This window comes from Bombyx mandarina, chromosome 01 (assembly GCF_030267445.1).
Source record: "Bombyx mandarina strain Sakado chromosome 01, ASM3026744v2".
NCBI classification, from domain to species: domain Eukaryota; kingdom Metazoa; phylum Arthropoda; class Insecta; order Lepidoptera; family Bombycidae; genus Bombyx; species Bombyx mandarina.
This window is the reverse complement of record NC_143208.1, coordinates 1,555,663-1,581,009: the sequence shown is the minus strand read 5'-3', so window position 1 is coordinate 1,581,009 and position 25,347 is coordinate 1,555,663. Positions and strand designations below refer to the sequence as shown.

Genomic DNA, 25,347 nt, shown 5'->3' with positions numbered 1-25,347 from the left:
CGTGAGGTGATTTTATTCTGGATCGTAGCGTTAAGTTCTTTAGAATTTATCTTTGTAGCTCAATAGTAGTAGTGTAGTAGATAGTGTTTGTAAAATATATCTTAGACAACTTATGTTTACGTTGTAGTTACAGTTGGAACTACAGTTAAATAGACAACAGTATTGACGATGAACAAAATTAATAAAGTACTACACAACAAAAAATATGATAATAATGAATGGTTTCAAAGGCATTCTTTTTTTCATTAAAAGCCAAAATAGGTACTGAGAAAATCTTTGAAAATATCTTCTGCTCACATAACTTTGAGATAAAAAAATAGTTATATCCGTTTAGTAAGAAATATTTTAGTTACAATTTCTTTAAAAATATTTATAATTTTTAGTGCGAACATCAGAAACGGATTCGATGAAAAGACTCAAAAACTTGTTGCAAGACGTCAGTGATAAAACAAATGTTTTACTTTCTGAAAAAAGTCATGAAAACAATGAGAAACTTAGAGATACCTTAGACGAAGTACAGACAGTCATCATTAAGCTCAAACGTGACTATGATTGTTCTGCAGTTGACACCCTCAATGAAACTCTTGAGGATTTAGAGTGCAGTGTGAGAAGTGTCCAACTTCAGATCAATGAAGAAAGCCCTCCTGAACTTTTGCAGGAAGCGTGTGCGACCTTAAACTTACTTGTTAATAATATGAATGAATCTAAAGTTAGTCTCTTAAACGAAAGCTCCACGATAAAAGAGATCAAAGATCATCAAATACTAAAAAAATGTTCCGAAGACGTTAATCAAACAGTCGAGCTTTTGGAAGATGTGTCCACCATCAAGGCCCCAGAAAAAGGTAATCTTCATAAGATTGTATCAGAACTGGGAAAGCTCAAAGATAAAATTAAAGTACTTAGAATAACATTTTTGATTGACGCAGAAACGTTGGTTGAACGTGGTATAGATGCCTTACGGAGTCTTGATGAAGTTGAGGAAAAAGTATTTACATTAGAAAAAGATATCGAAAGCGAAATTAATATACCTACTGATATCCGTGAAAATATTTTGACTGCCGTACATTCCGTCTATGGAAGTATTTCTAATATGAGAGGAACTATTTCTAGTATACAAAAACAGTACATGTTTGAAAATTATGGTAAACCGACCGATAACCTTTTAAAGTCAATAAAGAATACAAGAATTATAAGTGAAATTGATTCTGAAGATAATCAAACCAAATGGAAAAGATTTTCTAAAACTTTACGTAATGTTCTGAACCATTTCGAGGATATCAAATTTTATATAAGCCTTGATAAGACTGCTAGACTACCTAGTGATGCTGCTTTTACGAAAATCATATTGGAAGATTTGAAAAATAATATAAACGAGATAATAATTGATCATGAGAAGTTGGCATCTTGTAACAATAAAGAAAAGATGTCGGGAGCTCTGGATATTGTTACTAAATATTTAAAAAAAATTGAAATTCAAACAAGTCTTGAAGTAAAAGAAAAGATCCCAATGTTCTGTGAAATAGCACCTCAAGTTTTACAGGCTACAGAACTGATGCTAGCTAAATTTACAAAATGTATCGATCAGGAATCTAATGAAGTTGAAATTAAGGATAATACATTACAATTGAAGAATGACCAAACGGTACGAAATATGTCCGTATCGAAAGAGGACGAATTTTTCACAGAAGCTATAGAAATGGAAACTATTACAGAACAAAAACAAACAGACCAAACAAATGAGTTGGTAAAGGAAAATATTCAGGAAACGTCTCAAACCGATTCAAAAGATTTGGACGTGACGATTGAAAAGTTTGGTAATGAGGAAGTTGGTGCAAAAGATCGTAAGAAATGTTTCAGTTTAACTGCTTTAGACGAACAAAGTGAGGAGCAATTTCCTAAATTCGATAAATCTAGTGATAAAAATCAAAATCAGGAAGCAACTACCTCCTATGCTGATATGACAGAAATTAAGGAACAGAAGGCTAAACCTACTGATGAGGAGATACAAAACGAAGATGGTCATTACCTGGTTAAGGAGAATAAAAAACAAAACAAGGCGGATACAGAAATCGGAAAAGTAGAAAAACAGAATAAACAGGAGGTTGACTTTGTTAAGGACCAAATAGAAATGGAACTAAATGAAAAAAATGCTTCTGCGATTGAAGAAAAAACTGAGACCACTATCTTACCGGTGAAACTTGAACAAGAGCAAGTCGACGAAAGAGAACTTGCAAATAAAGAAGAAGAAAATCGAAAACTAGAAGTATCCACTGACAGGAAAAAGGCAGAGGCTGATAGTAAAAATATTCAAGAAGAGCAAGGAAATAAAAGCAATGAAGAGAACAGTTATACAGCTAAGGAGAAAACAAAACAGGACCAAAAAATAACAGAGTTCAAAGAAGAAGAAAAACAGGAAATACCAGAGGTTGCAGACGACGACAAACCAAACGCAGAAAACATTCTCCTAGTCAAAAGAACGATAAAGGATGATAACAATAAAACAGAATTAGGAGAAGATCAACAAAAAGGAGAAACAGCTCATCTTATTAAGGAGAAATCAAAAGCAGACAAGAAAAGAGCAGAACTTGAAGACGAAGAAAAACCTGGTGAAGAGGTATCTCTTCTTGCCAAGGAGAAAGAGGAAGCAGACAAGAAAAGAGCAGAGTTGGACGAACAAGAAAAACGGAGTGAAGAGGAAGCTCGTCTGGCCAAGGAAAAGGCGGAAGCAGACAAGAAGAGATTAGAGCTGGCAGAACCAGAAAAACGTACTGAAGAAGAATCTCGTCTTACCAAGGACAAGTCGGAAGCAGACAAGAAACAAGTAGAGTTGGAAGAACAAAAGAAAGGTAGTGAAGAGGAATCTCTGCTTGCCAAGGAGAAGGCGAAAGCAGACGAGAAAAGAGTAGAGCTGGAAAAACTGGAGATACCTAATGAAGAGGAATCTCCTCTTGCCAACGAGAAGGCAGAAGTAGAGAAGAAAAGAGCCGAGCTGGAAGAACAAGAAAAACGTAGTGAAGAAGAATATCGACTTGCGAAGGAGAAGGCGGAAGCTGGCAAAAAGAAATTAGAGCTGGAAGAACAAGAGAAATCAAAAGAGGAAGAATCTTTTCGTGCCAACGAGAAGGTAGAAGCAGACAAGAAAAGAGAAGAACTCGACCTCGAAGAAAAACGCAAGGAAGAGGAAGCTCATCTGGCCACGGAAAAGACAGAAGAAGACAAGAAAAAAGCAAAACTTGAAAAAACAAAGAAGAAAAAAGGAGAACAATCTCGTCTAGCTAAAGAAAAGGTGGAAACAGACCAGAAAAGAACAGAGGTCGAAGATGAAGAGAAACATAAAGAAAAAGAAACTCTTCTTTCCAGAGAAAGAAAAGAAGCAGAGCTCGAAGAGGAAGAAAAACGTATAGAAGAAAAAGCTCGCCTTGTGAAGGAAAAGACGGAAGCAGACAAGAAGAGCTTAGAGCTGGAAGAACAAAAAAAACGTAGTGAAGAAGAGTCTCGTCTTACCAAGGAAAAGTCGGAAGCGGACAAGAAACAAGTAGAGTTGGAAGAACAAAATAAAGGTAGTGAAGAGGAATCTCTGCTTACCACGAAGAAGGCGGAAGCAGACGAGAAAAGAGTAGAGTTGGAAAAACAAGAAAAACTTAGTGAAGAGGAAGCTCGTCTGGCTAAGGAGAAGGCGGAAGCAGACAAGAAGAGATTAGAACTGGAAGAACAAGAAAAACGTAGTGAAGAAGAATCTCGTCTTGCCAAGGAAAAGGCGGAAGCAGACAAGAAACGAGTAGAGTTGGAAAAACAAGAAAAACTAATTGAAGAGGAAGCTCGTCTGGCCAAGGAGAAGGCGGAAGCAGACAAAAAGAGATTAGAGCAGGAAGAACAAGAAAAACGTAGTGAAGAAGAATCTCGTCTTGCCAAGGAAAAGGCGGAAGCAGACAAGAAACGAGTAGAGTTGGAAAAACAAGAAAAACTTATTGAAGAGGAAGCTCGTCTGGCCAAGGAGAAAGCGGAAGCAGACAACAAAAAGAGGTTAGAGCTGGAAGAACAAGAAAAACGTAATGAAAAGGAAGCTCGTCTGGCCAAGGAGAAGGCGGAAGCAGACAAAAAGAGGTTAGAGCTGGAAGAACAAGAAAAACGTAATGAAGAGGAAGCTCGTCTGGCCAAGGAAAAGGCGGAAGCAGACAAGAAACGAGTAGAGTTAGAAAAACAAGAAAAACTTATTGAAGAGGAAGCTCGTCTGGCCAAGGAGAAGGCGGAAGCAGACAAAAAGAGATTAGAGCAGGAAGAACAAGAAAAACGTAGTGAAGAAGAATCTCGTCTTGCCAAGGAAAAGGCGGAAGCAGACAAGAAACGAGTAGAGTTGGAAAAACAAGAAAAACTTATTGAAGAGGAAGCTCGTCTGGCCAAGGAGAAAGCGGAAGCAGACAAAAAGAGGTTAGAGCTGGAAGAACAAGAAAAACGTAATGAAGAGGAAGCTCGTCTGGCCAAGGAGAAGGCGGAAGCAGACAAAAAGAGATTAGAGCAGGAAGAACAAGAAAAACGTAGTGAAGAAGAATCTCGTCTTGCCAAGGAAAAGGCGGAAGCAGACAAGAAACGAGTAGAGTTGGAAAAACAAGAAAAACGTAATGAAGAGGAAGCTCGTCTGGCCAAGGAAAAGGCGGAAGCAGACAAGAAACGAGTAGAGTTGGAAAAACAAGAAAAACTTATTGAAGAGGAAGCTCGTCTGGCCAAGGAGAAGGCGGAAGCAGACAAAAAGAGATTAGAGCAGGAAGAACAAGAAAAACGTAGTGAAGAAGAATCTCGTCTTGCCAAGGAAAAGGCGGAAGCAGACAAGAAACGAGTAGAGTTGGAAGAACAAGAAAAACGGAGTAAAGAGGAAGCTCGGCTGGCCAAGGATAAGGCGGAAGCAGATAAGAAAAGATTAGAGCTGGAAGAACAAGAAAAACGTAATGAAGAGGAAGCTCGTCTCGCCAAGGAGAAGGCGAAAGCAGACAAGAAAAAAGCAAATCTTGAGAAAACAAAGAAGAAAAAAGGAGAACAAACTCCTCTGGCTAAAGAAAAGGTGGAAACAGACCCGAAAAGAACAGAGGTCGAAGATGAAGAAAAACGTACAGAAGAAGAAGCTCGCCTTGCGAAGGAAAAGACGATAGCAGACAAGAAGAGATTAGAGCTGGAAGAACAAGAAAAACGTAATGAAGAGGAATCTCGTCTTGCCAAGGAAAAGGCGGAAGCAGATAAGAAAAGAGTAGAGTTGGAAGAACAAGAAAAACGTAATGAAGAGGAAGCTCGTCTGGCCAAGGAAAAGGCGGAAGCAGACAAAAAGAGATTAGAGCTGGAAGAACAAGAAAAACGTAGTGAAGAGGAATCTCGTCTGGCCAAGGAGAAGGCGAAAGCAGATAAGAAGAGATTAGAGCTGGAAGAACAAGAAAAAAGTAAAGAAGAGGAAGTTTGTCTCGCCAAGGAGAAGGCGAAAGCAGACAAGAAAAAAGCAAATCTTGAGAAAACAAAGAAGAAAAACGGAGAACAAACTCCTCTGGCTAAAGAAAAGGTGGAAACAGACCAGAAAAGAACAGAGGTCGAAGATGAAGAAAAACGTAAAGAAGAAGAATCTTGTCTTTCCAGAGGAAAAGCAGAAATAGGAAAGAAAAAAGCAGAGCTCGAAGAGGAAGTAAAACGTACAGATGAAGAAGATCTTATAGCCAAAGCAAGAACAGAAGAGGATCAGAAAAAACCAAGAGCAGACAAAATAAAGGTTGGAAAAGACGACGAAGCTCAGCTAGCTAAAGAGAATGTAGTAGCAGATAAAAAAAGACGGAAAAGTGGATTTGAAGACAAATACAGGGGACAGGAAGCAGGTAACGCTAAGGAGAAAGCAGGAGCTGATAATAAGAAAGCAGAGGTCAAAGATGGAGAAAAATACAAAGAAGAGGAAGCTCCACTTGCTAACCAGAAGGCAGAAATGGACGAGAAAGATAATAAAACAGATAACGAAATAAAAGGCAGCGAGAATGTGGCTCAACAAATTAAGGAAAATTATGAAATGGACAAGGAAAAAACAAAAATTGGAATGGTTACTAAGAGGAATGATGATAAAGCTTATATTTCTATGGAAAATATGGAAGCAGCAAGAAAGTCAGAACTAGGAGAAAAAATACAAAGTCATCTTGGATATGAGAAAGTTCGTAAAGTAGAGTCAAAAGAACAAATTGAAAATGATGAAACTCGATTTAAACTTAGCATTGACAACCAAGACAATTCGGTACTGGATTATGATAATGTTATGTACCAGGAGAGCAAATATGGAGCTATCAAGAAAAATGCTCACAAAACTGATAGAAATGGCGATGTCAAAAGAAAATACGAAGCAAGCTATAATCAAGAAAAAAATTCATCTCGTTTCAATGATAACGAACATTACATTAAGGAATATCAATATGAGCCTGGACCATCTCATACTAAAACCAACGATTGGGATAAGCATAGATTTGTCGATCACAGTCACAGGGATTTCTCTATGGAGTTTGCGAAACCATCTAAATATCGTGAAAGGTCTTTCGAAAATCGTTATTGTGTCGACAAAGATTATTCGAGTTTGAATAAAAATGCAACAATTTATAAGGCGCAAACTATTAACCTTGACGCTCAATTAAGATCTTCAGTGCCACCACTGCCCCTTGAGTCTAGTAGAAGTAGTGAACCAACAGAAAGACGTCCAGATATGCGCCATAGATCTAAAGCTTTCAGTGAGGCCAGGAGTGTGATTTCCGAAAAGCGTACTCTCTCGCGAAATTCTACGAGAAAACCTGTATTTTCTACCTTCCTAACTGACAGAACAGCGGTGGAAGGCTCTCGAGTAAAACTAACCTGCAGCGTCATTTCATCATCTGATCCGACAGTGACATGGTACAGGAATGGAGTACTTTTGGATAACAAACTAAAATACAGAAAGAAATTAGTTGATGGGTTGATAACTTTGGAAGTTCTGAATGCTGTTCCCAGTGACTCGGCAGAGTATAGTTGTACTGTTGAAAATGAAAATGGAGCCATCTCTACATCTGCCAATTTAAAGGTGTATCCAAGTTTTGAAGCATCTCCCATTCCACCTACGTTTACACGATCCATTCGTGGTAATGAGTATTAATTTTTTGTTTTTAAATAAAATTGTCGATTTTAATTTTGTATTAATGTTTTTCTTTTACTTTCAATGCAGATACTTTTCATCTTGCGGAAAACGAATTAGTACTGGAGTGTCGAATTCGAGGCCAACCTCTCCCAAAAATAACGTGGTTTAAAGATGACAAACAAATACCTTCTGACGGACGTTATCAAGCTTTCTATCTCGCTGATGGCGTGTGCAGACTCGCAATAGATAATCCAACTCCTGAAGATAGCGGAACATATACGTGCAAAGCTGAGAATTCGGTGTGGACTGATCAAATAACACATTTTGTCAACTTTACCGGTAAATGATACGCTAAACGAGTTGTTTGAATATTTCATGTTATTTATTACTACTTGATTATTTTTTTCTATAACAGGAAAGGAAAGTCAAGTAAGTCCTAATGTGGTAACAGCTGAAAAAACTAGAATTGCACGTCAATCGCTAGAGTTGCGACGTCCTCATTTCGGTAACGTTTTGACGGACTATCAAGTAGCTAGAGGAGGTACTATTGGGCTGCAAGTTGAAATACGTGGGTGTCCGACCAGAGTGGAATGGCTTAGAGAAGGTAGATCCGTGACCGAAGTATACAGGAACGCTAGAGCTTTTGTTGAACAAGGGCTTTATACATTGGCTCTCTCTGACGTCACTGAAACAGAATCAGGCTTATACACGTGTAGAGCCTGGAGCGCTCACGGGAACGTGGACATGAATGCGGCTATAACAGTCGTTCAGCCGAGCGACCTTGATGGCAAACCAGCTGTTATTGTTGGTAGACCAGAAAAAGACATTCTCATATCTGTAGGTGAAGACATTAACATTTCCTTCAGAACGCAAGGCGAGCCTAAGCCAAAAGGTAACTATGTTAATTAAAAAAAAGGTCAATCTTCTACTAAACGCGTTGATAGCCATGCAAGTCACCGATGCTCTACGTGGCCACTGAAGTAATTGTCGATATTTCTCTTCGATCTTCTATTGATCTTTGATTTATTAAGGCGCCCAAGACGATCCGAAAATATAGGGAATTAATATCTTTGTAAGAGACCCAAAAAAAAGATGTCTGGTGTCGTGGGACACCGGATAGGAACAAAGTTCCTTATTATGAAAACATTAATTTTAAGTTCTATTCGAGGTATAAAGAAAATAAAACTGGAAGTTTCGCAACAACTCAGGGTCATTCGGTAACGTACGAACTTATTGTGGTACATTTCATTTACGGTTGTTTGCATAAGAGATAATGTATTGCGCAAACGAACGCTCTGAGATCGTGATCAATGAATAATAAAAAATATGTTATTTTTTGTACGTTATTACAAAGTCAAGTCGTACACTGTGTGCATTACTAATTTGTACGTTATTACAAAGTTAAGTCGTACACTGTGTGCATTACTAATAAAAATCTTACATTACGGACGTTTTTCCCGATTAGAGTACCCCTCCGCATCGTCCCATAAGGAACTTCGTTCCAAAACTAAAACATACATTAAAAACAAAATAACGCATAGTCAGGGAATCCAGACAGATGCATTAATCTGAAACAGACATTATTATTATAGTTATTTCAGTACGCCACGTAGGCTACCCGGTGATCTGGCATGGTAATCGATATTTTTAAAATACTAAGAGTCGTCCAATATTAAGTAATAATATGTATTTTATTCACAGTGATATTTATGAAGGGAATAAGGGATATAACTAACAGTCAACGTGTCTGTAAAATGACTTCGGACGACTACGTAAAGTTCACTCTAAAAAGGTCTGTTGTGTCGGATGCTGGCACTTATTGCATTTTGGTCAGAAATGCATATGGATGTGATAGAGCTTTCGTTACTGTTGTGGTAAGCTTTCAGTCTTAGAGCTATACAATAACTTAGTGAATGAATAATACACAATTTAGAAAGTAGATAGTATTCTTTATTGTACACCAACAAAAGAAACAATGCGAAGCATTCATTACAAAAAAAAAAAACTATTGGCGGTCTTATCGCTCGATCTCTTCCAGACAACCATCAGGTGGAAAAGAGTCGTTCGGAAACTAATTACACGCGGTGTACCAATCAATTGAAATATATTATTATATATGTATACACACACACACATAAATACATACACATACACAATTCCTCACATATATACTTTTATAAATATACATACAAATTAATACGTGAAGCAAAAACTTTGTATCCCTTTTTACGAAAATTGCGCTGTCGGAGGAGTATGAATTTTTCCATACTTATAGAGAATATAGAGAAGAATTGCACAATGCTAATATTTTTTTTTTAAATAATGCATAAAAGATACATTAAATCAATAAAGAAAACATTACACACACTACATACCATGTATTTGACGCACACACGCATGTATACTATTTATTGTCAAACTTTTGTTCTTGACTTCTGTTGTCAAATTGAGAATAAATTAAATATTGTTTGTCTTTCTTAATATTTTTATAGTGTTGCCTTGGCGAAATTTGTGATTATAGAAGTATAAAATACAATCATAATAGTGTACAAACTTACAATTCCAATTAATTTTAGTCGAATTTCGACTACTGTGGGACCTCTAGTACATACAAATACACAATGTAACGTAATAATAATTTTGCTTCTTTACATATAAATAAGAATAAACAATTTAAACTGAGTAACAAACCAATAGACGTATGATAATTATGTACGTTGCGATTTAAGACAATTCTAGTTACAATCTAATCATATTCCATCCATGCTAGTCTATTAGCAAATCAATATTATAAACATACATAATAATAAACAAATTAATATTAATATTATAAACACACAATGTTTTACGTAATATGCGAATCAAAATAAATTACGACATTGTAAGATAAACAGTTTTACTTTTCCTTGAAATTTAAGGTGAGACAACGGGCCTCTTCTGAACATTTAATTTCCGACTGGACTTACCCTCTGGATGATTCCGCATTGTCTATTGCCGATCGCAAGTATAAATGTAGGTATACCTTTAATTATTTATATATTTTTATTATTATGAATTATCAGTTTTAAATATATATTTTTTTATTGCTTAGATGAGTGGACGAACTCACAGCCCACCTGGTATTAGTGGTTACTACCATAGACATCTACAAACGTAAATGCGCCACCCACCTTGAGATATAAGTTCTAAAGTCTCAAGTATAGTGACAACGGCTGCCCCACCCTTCAAACCGAAACGCATTACTGCTTCACGGCAGAAATAGGCAGGGTGATGGTACCTACCCGCGTGGACTCACAAGAGGTCCTACCATCAGTAATTACGCAATTATTAAATATTAAAAATACGTAAATTAACGTAAATATTAAAAGACGCTTTAAAACCGTTAATTTATACTGCTAACTTATATTTTTTATATAATTCAATTAATCATACATTGAAAGAGATGTCGACCGAAATCCGAATCAATCCGTTCTGGCAACAATGGCTGGCAGTGATACAACAATGTCTTTTAAGGCCATTGTCGCGTTCATGATAAATGTCAGCATTTATTTTAGCTGTACCCGAGCGCATCCCGGGAGAGCCGTGCGTCGTCGACGGAGGAAACAACTGGGTGTCTCTCGCTTGGCCCAAGCCCGACCCCCAGACAACAGCTCCAGTGTTAGCGTACAAAGTAGAAAGTTGGTTGATCGGCGCGGAAGGAGGAGCGCGTTGGGTTGAACTTGGCATCACACCACTGAACTCATTCGACGCATTTAACTTAAAACAAGGCGAAGAATACCACTTCAGAGTGACTCCGAGAAATCGTTACGGTTGGGGTGAATCTTCGCAGACCTCTTCATCGATCGGCGTTGGTCTGGCCGGGGACAGACCGGAGTTCGTTGACATACTGCCTGGGCAGCTAAAGATTTTGGCAGGAGAAACGGCGAACTTGACCTGTAGCGTGAAAGGCAAGCCGGTGCCAGGTGTGGTGTGGATGAAGAACGGTCATGAGGTCGAGGAGGAAGCCGGACGAATGACGTCACAATTCAACGGATTCGATTGTTGCCTCACCATTAAAGATATTAACATCGACGATGAGGGTCGGTATAGCTGCGAGGCAACTAACACACACGGCAAGGCTTCTACTTACGCAAGATTGGCGGTCGTCACTGACAGAACTGTCTGGGAAGCAGATGCGAAACTCAAAAGGTACCTATTCTAATAAAAACCCACCTTTGTCTTGATTGACTTTTGTGCTAATTGAGGCTGTCAGCGCAAAAGTGGCCCAGCTTACCATAGCTAGTATGGAGATAATGAAGTTCGAATTTACCTTTACAATACTTCGTAGGCAAAAACAATACGCGCTAAAATGATGTTTACAAAGTCGTCTGTTATCTACGGATGAAACTAGGGATAGGACGATTTTGCATCAAAATTTATTATGTTTTGAACAAGTTGCAATACATAAGCACGAATATTAATTGTGGGTTAGGCCACTTTTGCGCTGACCGTCCCAATTATCACATCCATGTGATTTCTAAATGTTATCAGAATATAATTATGTTTCAAGATGCTTGTTTTATCTTGTTATCGCAGAGTTATTACAGTTAGTTAATATCTATCGGATTAGGTAATTATGTGAACAATAACTTTAATAAAATAAATTTACTCATATTGATATTTACCGATGTCCACTTACATTACGGAGTGGTGATTTGAAAGCCACTCTTAACTAGTAAATGGAGTACGTTTATCCTTTCAAATCGTTTGTATTGAAATTTTTATATCTCCATTTACATGAATTATTTTCGGACAGAGAGAGATCTGCTGAAGTAGAAGGAGATTACCCACCGCAGTTCACGATGCGTTTGAGAGACCGTAGAGTGCAAGCAACGTATCCAGTTCGACTCACTTGCCAAGTCATAGGCAGTCCACCGCCCAAAGTCTCCTGGTACAAAGATGGAGAGGAAGTGGTGTACGACAGTAAGTAATGTCTGTTGTCCTATTCATTTACGTGTGTGTAGGCGTTAAGCCAGGGCTTACACACATAAGGTCTTTTACAATCAAAATACAATACAATTTTATAAAACTTTAACATTACTATTTTATTACAAAAAGCTACGTCTTAGTTCTTACACAGTTAGTCATTTTGTGATGGTTATAACAACTACAACTTCTTTTATACAAACAAATGTAATTACTGCGAAACAATTCACAAAATATAGCTTAATATTCACAATACATATTTTAGTGATTTTTACATGACTGACATTAAAAATATTTTACATGAATTACTTTTAAGTAATATTAACTAACATTATTATTATCCAGCCTAATAATAGATGGCGCCAACAACATCATTGCATAACAATTACAATACTTAATTATTATTGTTAATTATGATATAAATTATTATCAATACTTATGCTTTATTCATATTTAATTATTTATACCGTCATTTGTGTTTTTAAACAATAATATAAACATTAAACATATTATGAACAATTTCACATCAAAACAGTGTCTGCTAATTATTAAATATGGTAGGATAACAGTTTCATCTTGCTAATAATAAATAAACAATTATATAGAATAAACTATACTATATATTATTATGTTAATTATTGCCAATGGTGACGTTTGCGCCCATATGTAGTATCCGTAGTGTCGTGAGAACGTCGTGTTAACGCGTTGATCGCCATGACAGACATGACGTGTCCACGGCATTCTTCTCCTAAGGCTGCAGCAAGTAATCAAGAACCGTCCAAAAACCATTGAATGCCTGTTTCGCAAATATTGTCGAGAAATTATAAGAAAATAATGGTTGATTTACGGAAACAGCGGCTACTCATTATTTTCCGAGAGATGTTAAATGGCAGACACACTTGACTTATGGACGGTAACAGGTGTCATACATACATAGACATAGTTTATAGTCTGGCCAATTATATTTTATATGTAAAAAGAAGAGTCTGGCGTTCAAAGTGTTAAACATTATAGATAATATTAGTAGTATATTTTAATTATTATACTTTTATTAGTATCAGTAACCTAGTAATTGGAAAGTTAAATAGTATATATTTTCGGCATCTTTTTGATATGATAGCGTCTTATAAATCGATGACAATCGGCTGCATACATGAAAAAGTGTCACGTTCCGTCTGTGCGTGCAAGCGATAGAGGGGCACGGTCGGCCCAAACATTGACTTGTGACAAATTTATTTATTTATTTAATCAACAATGTTTCAACAGCATTTAACTAGACACAGGGTACAGAGGATGTTTTCCCAAACATGAGCCAATTAAAGAAACACATTAGGTTTCCAAAAAATGTTAACATAATTAATGAACACAGGTAGTCTTATCTCTCTTCTCCCGTGACGTCAGAGCTAGCAATTCGAATAGTTTTGCTACTGACGTTATCACGTAACACGATCGGCCGCATATCGACCTTATAGACAACCAATTTTTTTTTAAAATGAAATGCAGAACGCCGCAATAAATACCAAGACGAGCAGTTCCACACGCTCGAGATTGCACCGACGAACCTCGATGACGGGGGCGTGTACGAAGTGACGGCTAGGAACAACAGCGGAGCTGTCAGCTGTCATTGCGGATTGGTCGTGGACAAGGGCATCAGAGCGTACGTGGCTCCCGAGTTCTGTTGCGGCTTGGAGCCGTTGTACAAGCTACACGAAGGTGAGACGCCTTCGATAAACGACGATGAACTTCTTAAATTTTGACACCTCTTTTTTCTCTCCTGGCTGAGTCCGTAGTTGCCTACCTATCCTAGTGAAACCGGACAGGCCTCTGGACGTCCTAATTTACCTCTTCCTATATAATTTTACAAAACCTCCCACCTAATTTTTTCTAGACTATTTACCCATTTATTGTGTTAATGGTAAACCTTGTTTGGCCTTTGTTTACTAAATGCAAAATGTATATTCATAAAAATAATCATATTTTTAAGGCGATGAACTCCGAATCTCAGCTGTAGTAGAGGCATACCCCTCGGTGGGTGTTACCTGGTATCGTGATGGAGTACGTCTGAGACCCAGTAGACGAGCAATCATGACCTTGGACAGAGACGGACAGATAGAACTGGCTTTAGCAGCCGTGACCCTGAGAGACGCTGGAGTCTACACGTGTACCGCGTCCAATGAGGTCGGCAGAGCTTCGACCTCTGGGAAGGTTGAGGTCATTGGGACAGATCAGACGTCCGAACCGAGAATACCTCCTGTCGTTATTAGCCCTGATGTGCCGTGAGTATTTGAGTTTCAAAATATAAATCTACAGTGGTTTTTACGGATGTTCCGTTATAACTACTGAACCATGCATCCGATTGACTTGAAACTTAGTATCCATATAGAAAATACATATACTTAATGGATAATATTTATATGAGTGTTGGACTCCCTACACCAGTTGCGGGGGCGTTAATGATGAGAATCTTTGTGGGGGTGAGAAATAATAATGTTAATTTTATATGCCCAGCGAAGCGGACGGGTACAGCTAGTCTTCATATAAAACTTAGTCTATGTACGAAATTTCATGCTAAAAAGTGACTTTTTGTTCTCCTACGTATTCACTGTTAGTGTATTCCAGCGACGCATGGTATTTTATTTATTTATTTATTTGAGAAACAAACAGCACAATACAAACATATAATATTTAAAAAAAATGCTAAAACAATAACCAAATATGTTTCCACAATCAAAATCACATATAGGTAGAAAGTGAACAGAGAAGAGAAATTTAGAAATTTAAGTTACAAAAAAACAAAAGCAACACAATACGCACATATTATTTTATACATCATTTTACACTATAAAACTATAATACGTATGGCGAAATGAGAAATTTGTGTCTGCTAGTTATAGTTTATTTTCAAATTTGCTAATCAGATATTCAAAAGAACCAATGTTCATCCGGAAGCCGAGATCCAGTGAGGCTCGCGAGGGTGACACGGTCATCATTGAGTGCGAAGTGGTTGGAGATCCGAAGCCCGACGTGTATTGGCTCAGAGACTTCTTGAAAGTAAGAATATATATTGATTTGACTAGTTCACGCCTAATCAGGGACTTATGGCGACCCTTGCTTATATCATTTCTTTTAATATGACATTTATATTAGAAGGCTGATTATCGAAATTCAACCGTATTGACTGTTACATCAAGATTTATAGTTATTGTATGTTTTCCATTTTGTTCATTAATCAGAAATCAGATTATTCTGAAATAATCTCTTGAATACCAAAGCTTGTCGATACTTAATTACAAAAGTAACAATAAAACTATTGGTTGTGACTTAGTGAAGAAATTCGTATTTTATTTATTTATTTTTTATTGCTTATATGGGTGGATGAACTCACAGCCCACCTGGTGTTAAGTGGTTACTGGATCTCATACCAACAAACCATACCATACCAACGTAAATCCACCACCCGCCTTGAGATATAAGTTGTAAGGTCTCAGTATAGTTACAACGGCTGCCCCACCCTTCAAACCGAAACGCATCACTGTTTCACGGCAGAAATAGGCGGGGTGTTAGTACCTACCCGTGCGGCCTCACAAGAGGTCCTAGCAACAGTAATTACGCAAATTATAATTTTAAGTATTTACCTGAATTGCCTTCAAAAAAACACTATAACCATAAAAATGATTTATTAAACAAAAGGAACTGGTTTGACAAACAAATGATATAAATGATATTTTCAATCTTTTCGTATTCATATTGTGTATATGAAATAAACCTCTCGCAAATGAATACTGTTGCCGAGAGAAAAAAACTTGCAAATGAAAGGATTTGCATAATGATGCAAAATGCAAACTAAGCTGCAAATTGGACACAGGATTGACTTATACTCGTATTTATACGAACGGTGGAGCGTGTAACACACACACGTAATATAATCACAACACACACATACTCACACTCACACGTACGTACTATATTCTCGCAGATCGCTCTTCCTGGTTAACTTACTTTAACTGGTGACCTAGGACTGAACCAGTGACTTTTGGAACACAGGTTTTCCTAGCATAAAAGTTAAAGAATATTGTTATTGTATACCTCATAAAAAGCCATGTATATTATTACACTAGTGTTAAAAATTCTTTATACGTGTTTGTATTTTAAGAGGCTTGAATAAATATTATTATTATTATATTCTTGTATTGTGTTTCTCGAAATACTTAAGATATTTCGGTATAATGAAGATATTATTATTATTATTTATTATATTATTAAATCTTATTCCAGCCGGATTACTACCGTGACGCGACTCATTTCAAACGCGTCGGAGAAGGGCCGGAGTACAGATTTGAGATACCTCACGCGAAATTGAACTATACCGGAGCCTACTCTGTCGTTGCGAGAAACGTTCACGGAGAAGCCAAAGCGGTCATCTCCCTTCAGATCAAAGTTAAAGGTGAACGTTTGTAATTAATAAAAAAAAAGCAAGTTTTAATGTTGTGTTTTTTTTAATCTCTAAGGCCTTAACACAATGAATGAATGAATGATTTATTTTATTTCAGACAACAATAAGTCCATATGTGTACAGACTATCATTGAAACATACTTAAAATTATGTTAAATATTAAATTAAATATAAAATAATATTTATATTAAATATAAAATGAATATTAAAATATAAAATGTCCATCCGTATATTTCGTAAGGGACATGCAAGTTTTTAATGGTGATTTTTTATCCTTAACGTTTTAACGTATTGCACGTGCTTATGTTTCTCAAAAGACACCGGATTAGGTACTATAAAAAAATTGCGAGTCACCAACATTATTTTACTACAATTAACTTGATTTACGTATGCTTTGAATGTTCATATTATACATCTTAAATGTCTGTTAAAGTCACTTCGGGCATAGAACCTTGTCAAGATATTGTAACTATTGTAACAGAACTAATAACATTCTTTCGTTATTCCTATTCCAGATATCAGTTCGACAGAAGAAGCACATCACATCAGATATGGGTAAGTGCGCGTGTACATTGTATTATAACTTCTGTAGAATGAGTAAGACCGGAACGTATGAAAAGACTGTGGAACGGAGCTTTAAGATGTGGGTGGGAGAAAACGGCAAGAAAGGGAAAAGAGAATGACAGAGGAAAAAAAAGAATAAAAGTGCAACATTACAATAATTTTATTTTATGTGTCACGATCCCAATTCTACACTTCTTTATTCAATTACAAGCACTAAGCGGATTATATGCTTGTTATTTATTTGAATGCAAATGCTAATTTTAGGACAATGTTTGCGTGTTTCTGGATTTGTCGTGAATATTTCCGTGTTGGCAGCCGCGATGTCCAACAAACCACAGACATCACATCGGCCTCCAAATCGGATCTCGGATCCGCTATACCGCGGTCATCAGACTAACAGAATTAATACATGCGCTTAGGTACAACAGGCGGTCTTATCGCTAAAAGCGCTTATAAAAAAAGCTAACAAATAAATATTATATTCTTAACAACAACAATAAAACGGTTATAATTTAATTATAACTGTGTTTAACATGTCCTTTGATTTAGTTATTTTAAAAATTAAATAGATCTGTATTAAAGTTAATTTATTTGAAAGTGTAATTGAGTGAAATCAAACGTGAATGATGGGACTTACTGAGGCTTCAGTAAAGCTTCTTTTTATTACGCTTTTATTAGCTTCAGACGTATGAATCTTTGAACATGATTTTGACCCCCTTCAAAACGTCGGGGTAACTCGAAATTATACTTATCAAGGACCGATGTTAGTACAACATTAAAAAAAAAATTGAAATTCAACTAAAAAATGTAAAATAAATAATAGTTAAAAAAAACTAACAAAATACGCTTTTATAGAAAATCCAACTAAAAAATAGAAAATTTAAAAATAGTGTAAGAAAAAATGCTTTATTGTAAAAAAAACCGTTAAATATAAAGATTCTGTTAGGTATAAACTATACATACATAAATACATCTATCAAGCTAATAAAGCATATTAAAGATCAAGCTCTGAGTTCCTTATCACTTCTTCCACTTTAGAGGTATGCTTAATAGCATTAATATTAATAATGAGGTTATATTTGTGTGCAGGCGAGTGGAAGTGTTACCAAGATTCGAACGAAATCTGACCGACATGTTGTCTTGCGATGGCGATACAGTAGAGTTCGAATGTCAAGTTACTGGCAACCCCGAGCCGGATATTAGATGGTTCCATTATGCTGAGGTGAGACTCAAATTACCTAACAGTGGAATGAAGAAATTCAGAGTATGTATTATATTTCTATGCCTCTGTAGTTCTATTAATTATGAATTTTTATTTTTATTTTTTTTATTGTCCCTGTACTCAGACGAGCATACGGCCCACCTGATGGTGAGTGGTGACCGTCGCACATAGACTTCAGCAATGTAAGGGGCAGAGCCAAGTCGCTGCCTACCGTTATGGTTGAATTTTAACCATCTTGTTTTATTCCTGATCGATAGCTTTTATGAAAACCTGTGGAACCGTGCGTTTATAGTTAAAGAAGCTATAGGTTTTTTTTCTTTACTATACGGAAAAAAACTATACGTGTCAAAACCGTATAATTGTTGTTTTGTTTTACATCAGCACACTAGACAATTTACTTTTTAGGCGATCGATGCTTCATTCCTCTAAAATCCGGTAGGTACATGATCATCGAAGACAATAAAACGTATCTCAATCACAATTTTTAGGTGATCAGGGATTGCGCTGACTTCGAGTCTTCGTACGACGACGGTACAGCGAGGTTGAAGATCAAACAAGTTACCGCCGAAGATGAAGGCACCTACACGTGTGAGGCTTCCAACTGCCTCGGCAAGGCGAAGTCGAATGCCTGTCTCGTTGTTTATCGTGAGTTTCGTGAACTTATTATTCTGTTTTTAATTTGAATTAAAATAGGAGACGAGAAGTAGGGAGGTACAAAATAAATATTACCTAGTATTAGCTGATTACCTAGTATTATAAATACTTGTGACGGATATACCTATATATTTTACTGGTGGCAGGACCTCTTGTGAGTCCGCACGTCCACCACCCTACCTATTTCTGCTGTGAAGCAGTAATGCGTTTCGGTTTGAAGGGTGGGACAGCCGTTGTAACTATACTGAGACTTTAGAACTTATATCTCAAAGTGGGTGGCGCATTTACGTTGTAAATATCTATGGACCCCAGTAACCACTTAAGACCAGGTGGGCTGTAAGCTCGTCCACCCATACAAGCAATAAAAAAAAACAATCTATGTTACCGGTTGTGTTCAGTAAATCCAATACCCAAGTGATAAAATCAGTAGTAGTAGCAGTAAAAGCTTTCCATTTCCAGCGCCTGGTGAGCCGAATACGTTGTGCCAGCGACTCCGTCGTCCGCCAGCGTTGCTTTCAGCTGCCTCTACTCCTCGATCCACGCCGCGCAGTACACCGGCCAGATCTGTCTCCAGGACCAGGACGCCAGGTAAACTTTGTCCAGTTCAATCTATACTAATATATAAATCTACAGTGATTTTTATGGATGTTCCGTTATAACTACTGAACCATGCATCCGATTGACTTGAAACTTAGTATCCATGTAGAAAATACATGTACTTAATGAATAGGCTAATATTTATATGAGTGTTGGACTCCCTACACGTTGCGGGGGCGTTAATGATGAGAATCTTTGTGGGGGTGAGAAATTATAATGTTAATTTTAAATGCCCAGCGAAGCGGACGGGTACAGCTAGTTTATTATAAATAGCTATTGTCATGTAGGTGATGATCACGGAATTACAAATCCTCTCCTCCCAATAACTCTACTCTTTATGATGCGTTAAACAAAATCAATTAAATTTAAGGTCTTTAATGAACTTGAAACAAAATCAATCGCAGTTTTAGTGGAAGATTATTAATTTGTATTTTAAATATCTAAATTGATTCTACCATTTTTTCATATTAAGCTAAACACCAATTACAACGTATGACGTCATTTGTGGCTAATTTGTGTGTCCGTTTATAATCTATGAATAGTTCATTTCTTTTTTGGAAGTTGCATTAAGCTGTGTTTACAAAACCAGGCAATGAGTTTATTTCAGAATAAGGCAATTACGTTCTTTTATTATATTTAAGGTCCAGACACACGGCGTCTTTCCAGTCCAGGCCGTCAAATGGCTCCGACTTTCTACACTTATCCCTTCAACAAAGTGGTGGAGGAGGGCGAAAACGTGACCTTCAAGTGCGCCGTCAAAGGGAACCCTTCGCCCTGGGCCTCATGGGACAAGGACGGCTCCATAATCACGCCTTCAGCGAGAATAACTGTCAAGGAGAAAGACGAAATAATGAGAATTTTAGAAATCGATGAGGTTTCGATAGAAGACGTCGGAATTTATCGGATAACTGTTGAGAACGAGCTCGGTAGGGCCGAGGCGTCTGCGAGACTCGAGGTGATCACCAGGTCTGGGAAGTTTTACGGAGGATTGAGAGCATACAGCGCATCGCCCAGGAAGTGTCTCTCGTACCGGAGACGACCCTCAACTCCGAGGCAAGACTGAAGCGAAGAAACGACGTGGGTTAGTAGATATATCAGCTCGGCCGAGCACCTTACTACCTACTGATACAATTTATTTTAATTCAATTAGGTGTAGGGTTATTAACAAGAAAATGTATCAAAAATTTTAAGTACTTATTTTTCATTATGTGAAATTTTAAAATGTAATTCGTTGACTGGTTGAATTGGTCGAATAGCTTATCAAAATTATTATTTACCCGATTGGCAATTATATATTTATTAAATTGCCCAATCCAGTTGGCAATTATATATTTATACATTTGGCTTCAGCGAACATGGGTACCCATTTAAAATGTAGGCTTTGCGAATTTTGTGCGCTATGCGAGTGCTTAGGACCTTAAATAATTAAAAAATTTACAAATATAATATTTATTACAGGTCGTAGAGGAAACGGCGAATGTGTGAATCGAAACAATTCGTTTTTAGTTATCTGTGCATTTTATTTAATTGTTTTTTTTTTATATACATATATTCGTAACTCGAATTATGACAAGTTAAGTTTTTTTTTTTTGTTGTGTTTTCCTTCAGACTTTGCTGGCTTAGGTTGGGCAAGCAATTAAAAAATCACAATCCAACTTGAATATATTTATGTCCCTATTCTGTTTTGTTGGACAAATGTTATGCTTGCCACACCTTACTACGCGAAGGATCTGTATGCCCTGGCAACACAAAGTGTGACCCTGTAGAACGAAGTATTATTGCGTACAATGTAGTGATTAGAAGCAGTTGTGAATGTAACACATCCCGCGATATTAAATAAAGTTTACTCCTAGTTTATGATTCTTTTATTACATTGTATTATACAAAACTAGCGACCCACCCTCGCTTCGCTTCGGAAACATGAAATATTATTATTGATTATTTACGGCATCACATTAGAAACCTCAAAAATAACAGTTTTTCTCCACTATTTAATGGATGTTATTATACATATAAACCTTCCTCTTCAATCATTCTATCTATTAAAAAAAACCACATCAAAATTCGTTGCGTAGTTTTAAAGATTTAAGCATACATAGGGATATAGGGACAGCGAAAGCGATTATACTATGTATTGATCTGTTTTTGTTATTGATTGCTAAATGGAAAAAGATAACGTGTTATATCGAAAATACTAGAATAAAAAGAACTATTCATGATGAATATTTTCAAGATTATGATAACACTAGCGACCCGCCCTCGCTTCGCTTCGGAAACATTAAAACACACACACACACATAAAAAAAAAAAAAAAAAGTAGCCTATGTTCATCAGGGACAATGTCGGCTTCTAATGGAAAAAGATTTTTTCAAATCGGTCCAGTAGTTTCGGAGCCTATTCGAAACAAACAAACAAACAAATCTTTCCTCTTTATAATATTAGTATAGATTATGATTCTGGCTGTTGTTTGAAGGATTTATATAATAAATAGTGTCGGTATTTTTTTAAACATATTTAGTCAAAATTAAAAAAAAAAAACAATTTTCGAAATTAACTATATGACTATACATAATGTATAATTAAAATGTGAGTTCGTATGTCGAGAACCATTGGCTCTCCGGGTACCCCTTGACCGATTTGCAAATCGAATTCAGCGATGCGTTTTTATTGCTTAAACAGGTGAACGAGCGCACGTCCCACCTGATCTTAAGAGGTTATCGGTGCCTATAGAGATCAACAACTTACATATCACCACTCATCTTGAGACATGAGTTTTAAGTTTCTAGCACAAAAACAGTATATTAAATTTCTATTCATTGTTTTCCCCATATCGGTACGTCTTTCTTCAATGAGGCTTAAGACTAATTAGCGAGAAAAGTAACTGTATGTACGTATTATTTATCAAATCCCATTTACAACGTGTTTATAAAGAAACAAGCTTAATTAAAAACACACAACACTTACATATTATTATTATTATCTATTTGTAATGCAATTTTTGTATGTTTTTTTTATTGTTTTTTTATTGCTTAGATGGTTAGACGAGCTTACTTGGTGTTAAATGGTAACTGGAGCCCATAGACATCTACAACGTAAATTCACCACCCACCTTGAGATATACGTTCTAAGTTCTCAGTATAGTTACAACGGCTGCCCTACCCTTCAAACCGAAACGCATTACTGCTTCACGGTAGAAATAGGCAGGGTGGTGGTGCCTACCCGTGCAGACTCACAAGAGCTCCTACCGCCAGTAATGTGTTAGATTTAGAACCTTCCCGTTTTACTTTTCATGGAATTCCAAAATATTTTACTTCATCTAACGTCTTCAAAGTCATTGATGTGCTTATTGAGAACGGTTAGTGTCTTTACAAAACCCCAAAGCTATATTCCATCTTCAATCTATCAATTTACGTTTGTCGCAATATTCTCATTTGCTTTTAGAACTGATAGCTCTTATATTCTAATACAAAATTGAATTTCATTTCTACGTCGTCAAAATTCAGAAGTCGATATTTTTGTTTCGCCCCAAAATTGATTCAGTTTTGGTATTTAAATAAGATAAAATCATAAATGAACGATTTTGTTATTACTTTAATAATTTTATTCTTATACATGGATTTTATTCTCGACTATTGGATAAAATTTACATCAAATTTATTAAATAATGTAACAATAAAACATAACATTAGTTATATATTTATAAAAGAAATCAAAGCAGTATTCTAACATTAAACAACATAAGCTTATGGAGACATGTAGTTTTTGAAAAATAATGATTTGTATTCAATAATAATAATAATAACGCTTATTCAAACTTGAAGTAAACACAATTCAATGAACGAGAGAAAACGTTATCAAACTCCGATGAAATTCAGAATTCAGGATCGCTTAGGAATCTTTGAAGTTCTCAAATTTTACAGAACGATAAAATTTCATTGAAACGGGAATATGAACAATTGTTGGTTATGTTCCAGAATGGAATGGACAAGATAAAGAATGAGTATATCAGAGGAAGTGTGAAAGTGGCTCCGGTAAGCAACAAGTTAAGGAGCGGACGGTTAGCGTGGTATGGACATGTGATGCGTAGAGATAAGATGCATGTGACTAGGAGTTGTATAGAAATGGTAGTGCAAGGTAGAGGGGGAAGAGATCAACCGAAGAAGACATGGATGGAGTGTGTAAATGATGATATGAGAGAGAGAGGAGTGTGTGTTGAGATGACGTCTGATAGAAGAGAATGGAAGAGAAAAATTAGCTGTGCCGACCCCACCTAGTGGGATAAGGTGGAGAAAAAGAGAGAGAGTTCCAGAATGGACGTAATGCTGAATTTCCACTGACAGTTCCATAACATAGTAGAAAGCTTTCAATTTCTCACCCCCCGAAGATCATTCAAGAGAATCTTCAAATCTAGGTAATTTTTATCTCAGAGTATCAAATCAGACTTAATTCTATTTTCAAAACAAATATAAAGGTCCCAAGCTTCCTCCCATTTACTGTTTTGAATCGAGTGTCAAGACAAAGGGCACCTTAATCGCAGTGAACGGAAAAATCCAAGGTTTCGATGTCTCCTAAATCATTAAACACTTCCCATATAACGACCCACATGGAAGGAACTGTATTGGCCTGAACGTCTCAACGGACACTAGAGCCAACAGCTTGACAAATCTCAATTTGAAAAATACGGGGTTGGGTATGTACTTCATTTTCATCAAAAACCTGTGTGACGTTCAAAAGTAGGTTTGCCTATATTTCGTCTTTTCGCATTAAAAGTGTACAATTTTCAAAAATATTCGAAATTGAGTTAATATGCGGAATTATTTGGTATCACCAGTATTTTTCTCATAAATACTTTCAAAAGAGCGTAGTTTAGTTTTAGTTTTTTTTGTTTACCTATATTTTGACTACTATTAACAAAATTAATATATAATTTTATCTTACTTTAAAAGACAGTTAATGTAACTGTTAAAAAATAAATGTGCCAAAGATTAGAATAGAATATTAAAAATATCACATGTTAAACCTTTAAAACACTCTCCTGTAAAATTAGTAAGTTTTGAGATTATATAGTTTTAATGCGAGAAGACGATTTGTCGTCTCGCTTACTCTACGATTTGTGACAAGTAATCCATTGTTCACATCCACCAGCCGCTACTATTGCGGTCCGTAGAATAAATGGAGAAATATTTATATATGACCTGAAAAGGAAATACAGTTTTAAAAATCCATCGTTACAAAATGATTTACTGTCCTTAATACATATTTACCTTTCATTTTTCGATATCGCGATTCCAAATACCGCATTCGAAGCTCGGAGCTTATGATCATCGTGAATATACCTGCGAAGGTAAGCGGGGAATGGACGTACCAAATGTATTGTTTCGAAACTTGAGAAAGAAAAGCATAAAAGGCTATTCGCTGTGCGCGCCTCAGAGCATTGCAATCATTCTAACAAGAGCTATTTTTCCAAAGAAGACAGATGAGCATTTGGTTCACCTGTCTGATTTGGTTGGATGCGATATGTCCTACGGCATGAGTACAGGGTATTGCAGATGTCTGTGACTAGCAGAAGCCCTCCGTTAAAAAGGTTTTTGAAATAATTTAAGCGAGAGGTAAGATAATTCACGTATTGTACAAAGACAGTGACATTAACACTGACTGCGATAAGAGGCAAATCGAAGGCGCACGAATTCATGCCCAGATCATAGGTTAAACGACAGTAGAGACTGGGCTAAAACTTTTTAAGCATATTCGAAAAAAAATCTAATAAATGTATTA

At 36.5% G+C, this 25,347-nt stretch overlaps 1 protein-coding gene across 2 annotated transcripts in view; it reads left to right on the top strand.

The window, feature by feature from the left end:
• Positions 1–21,427, top strand: part of LOC114245917 (uncharacterized) — a 93,341-nt gene extending 71,914 nt beyond the window's left edge. For both annotated transcript variants that reach the window (XM_089740379.1, XM_089740375.1), the window contains 17 exons: positions 384–7,121; positions 7,205–7,456; positions 7,533–8,009; positions 8,819–8,991; positions 10,036–10,129; positions 10,672–11,305; positions 11,913–12,079; positions 13,586–13,795; positions 14,067–14,358; positions 15,001–15,133; positions 16,358–16,526; positions 17,051–17,090; positions 18,189–18,321; positions 18,810–18,966; positions 19,435–19,563; positions 20,214–20,653; positions 21,031–21,427. In XM_089740379.1, coding sequence (XP_089596505.1) covers positions 384–7,121; positions 7,205–7,456; positions 7,533–8,009; positions 8,819–8,991; positions 10,036–10,129; positions 10,672–11,305; positions 11,913–12,079; positions 13,586–13,795; positions 14,067–14,358; positions 15,001–15,133; positions 16,358–16,526; positions 17,051–17,090; positions 18,189–18,321; positions 18,810–18,966; positions 19,435–19,563; positions 20,214–20,635 — 10,220 coding nt within the window. In that variant the 3' untranslated portion in view covers positions 20,636–20,653; positions 21,031–21,427. The remainder of the gene's footprint in view (positions 1–383; positions 7,122–7,204; positions 7,457–7,532; positions 8,010–8,818; positions 8,992–10,035; positions 10,130–10,671; positions 11,306–11,912; positions 12,080–13,585; positions 13,796–14,066; positions 14,359–15,000; positions 15,134–16,357; positions 16,527–17,050; positions 17,091–18,188; positions 18,322–18,809; positions 18,967–19,434; positions 19,564–20,213; positions 20,654–21,030) is intronic.
• The last annotated feature ends 3,920 nt before the right edge of the window (positions 21,428–25,347 follow it).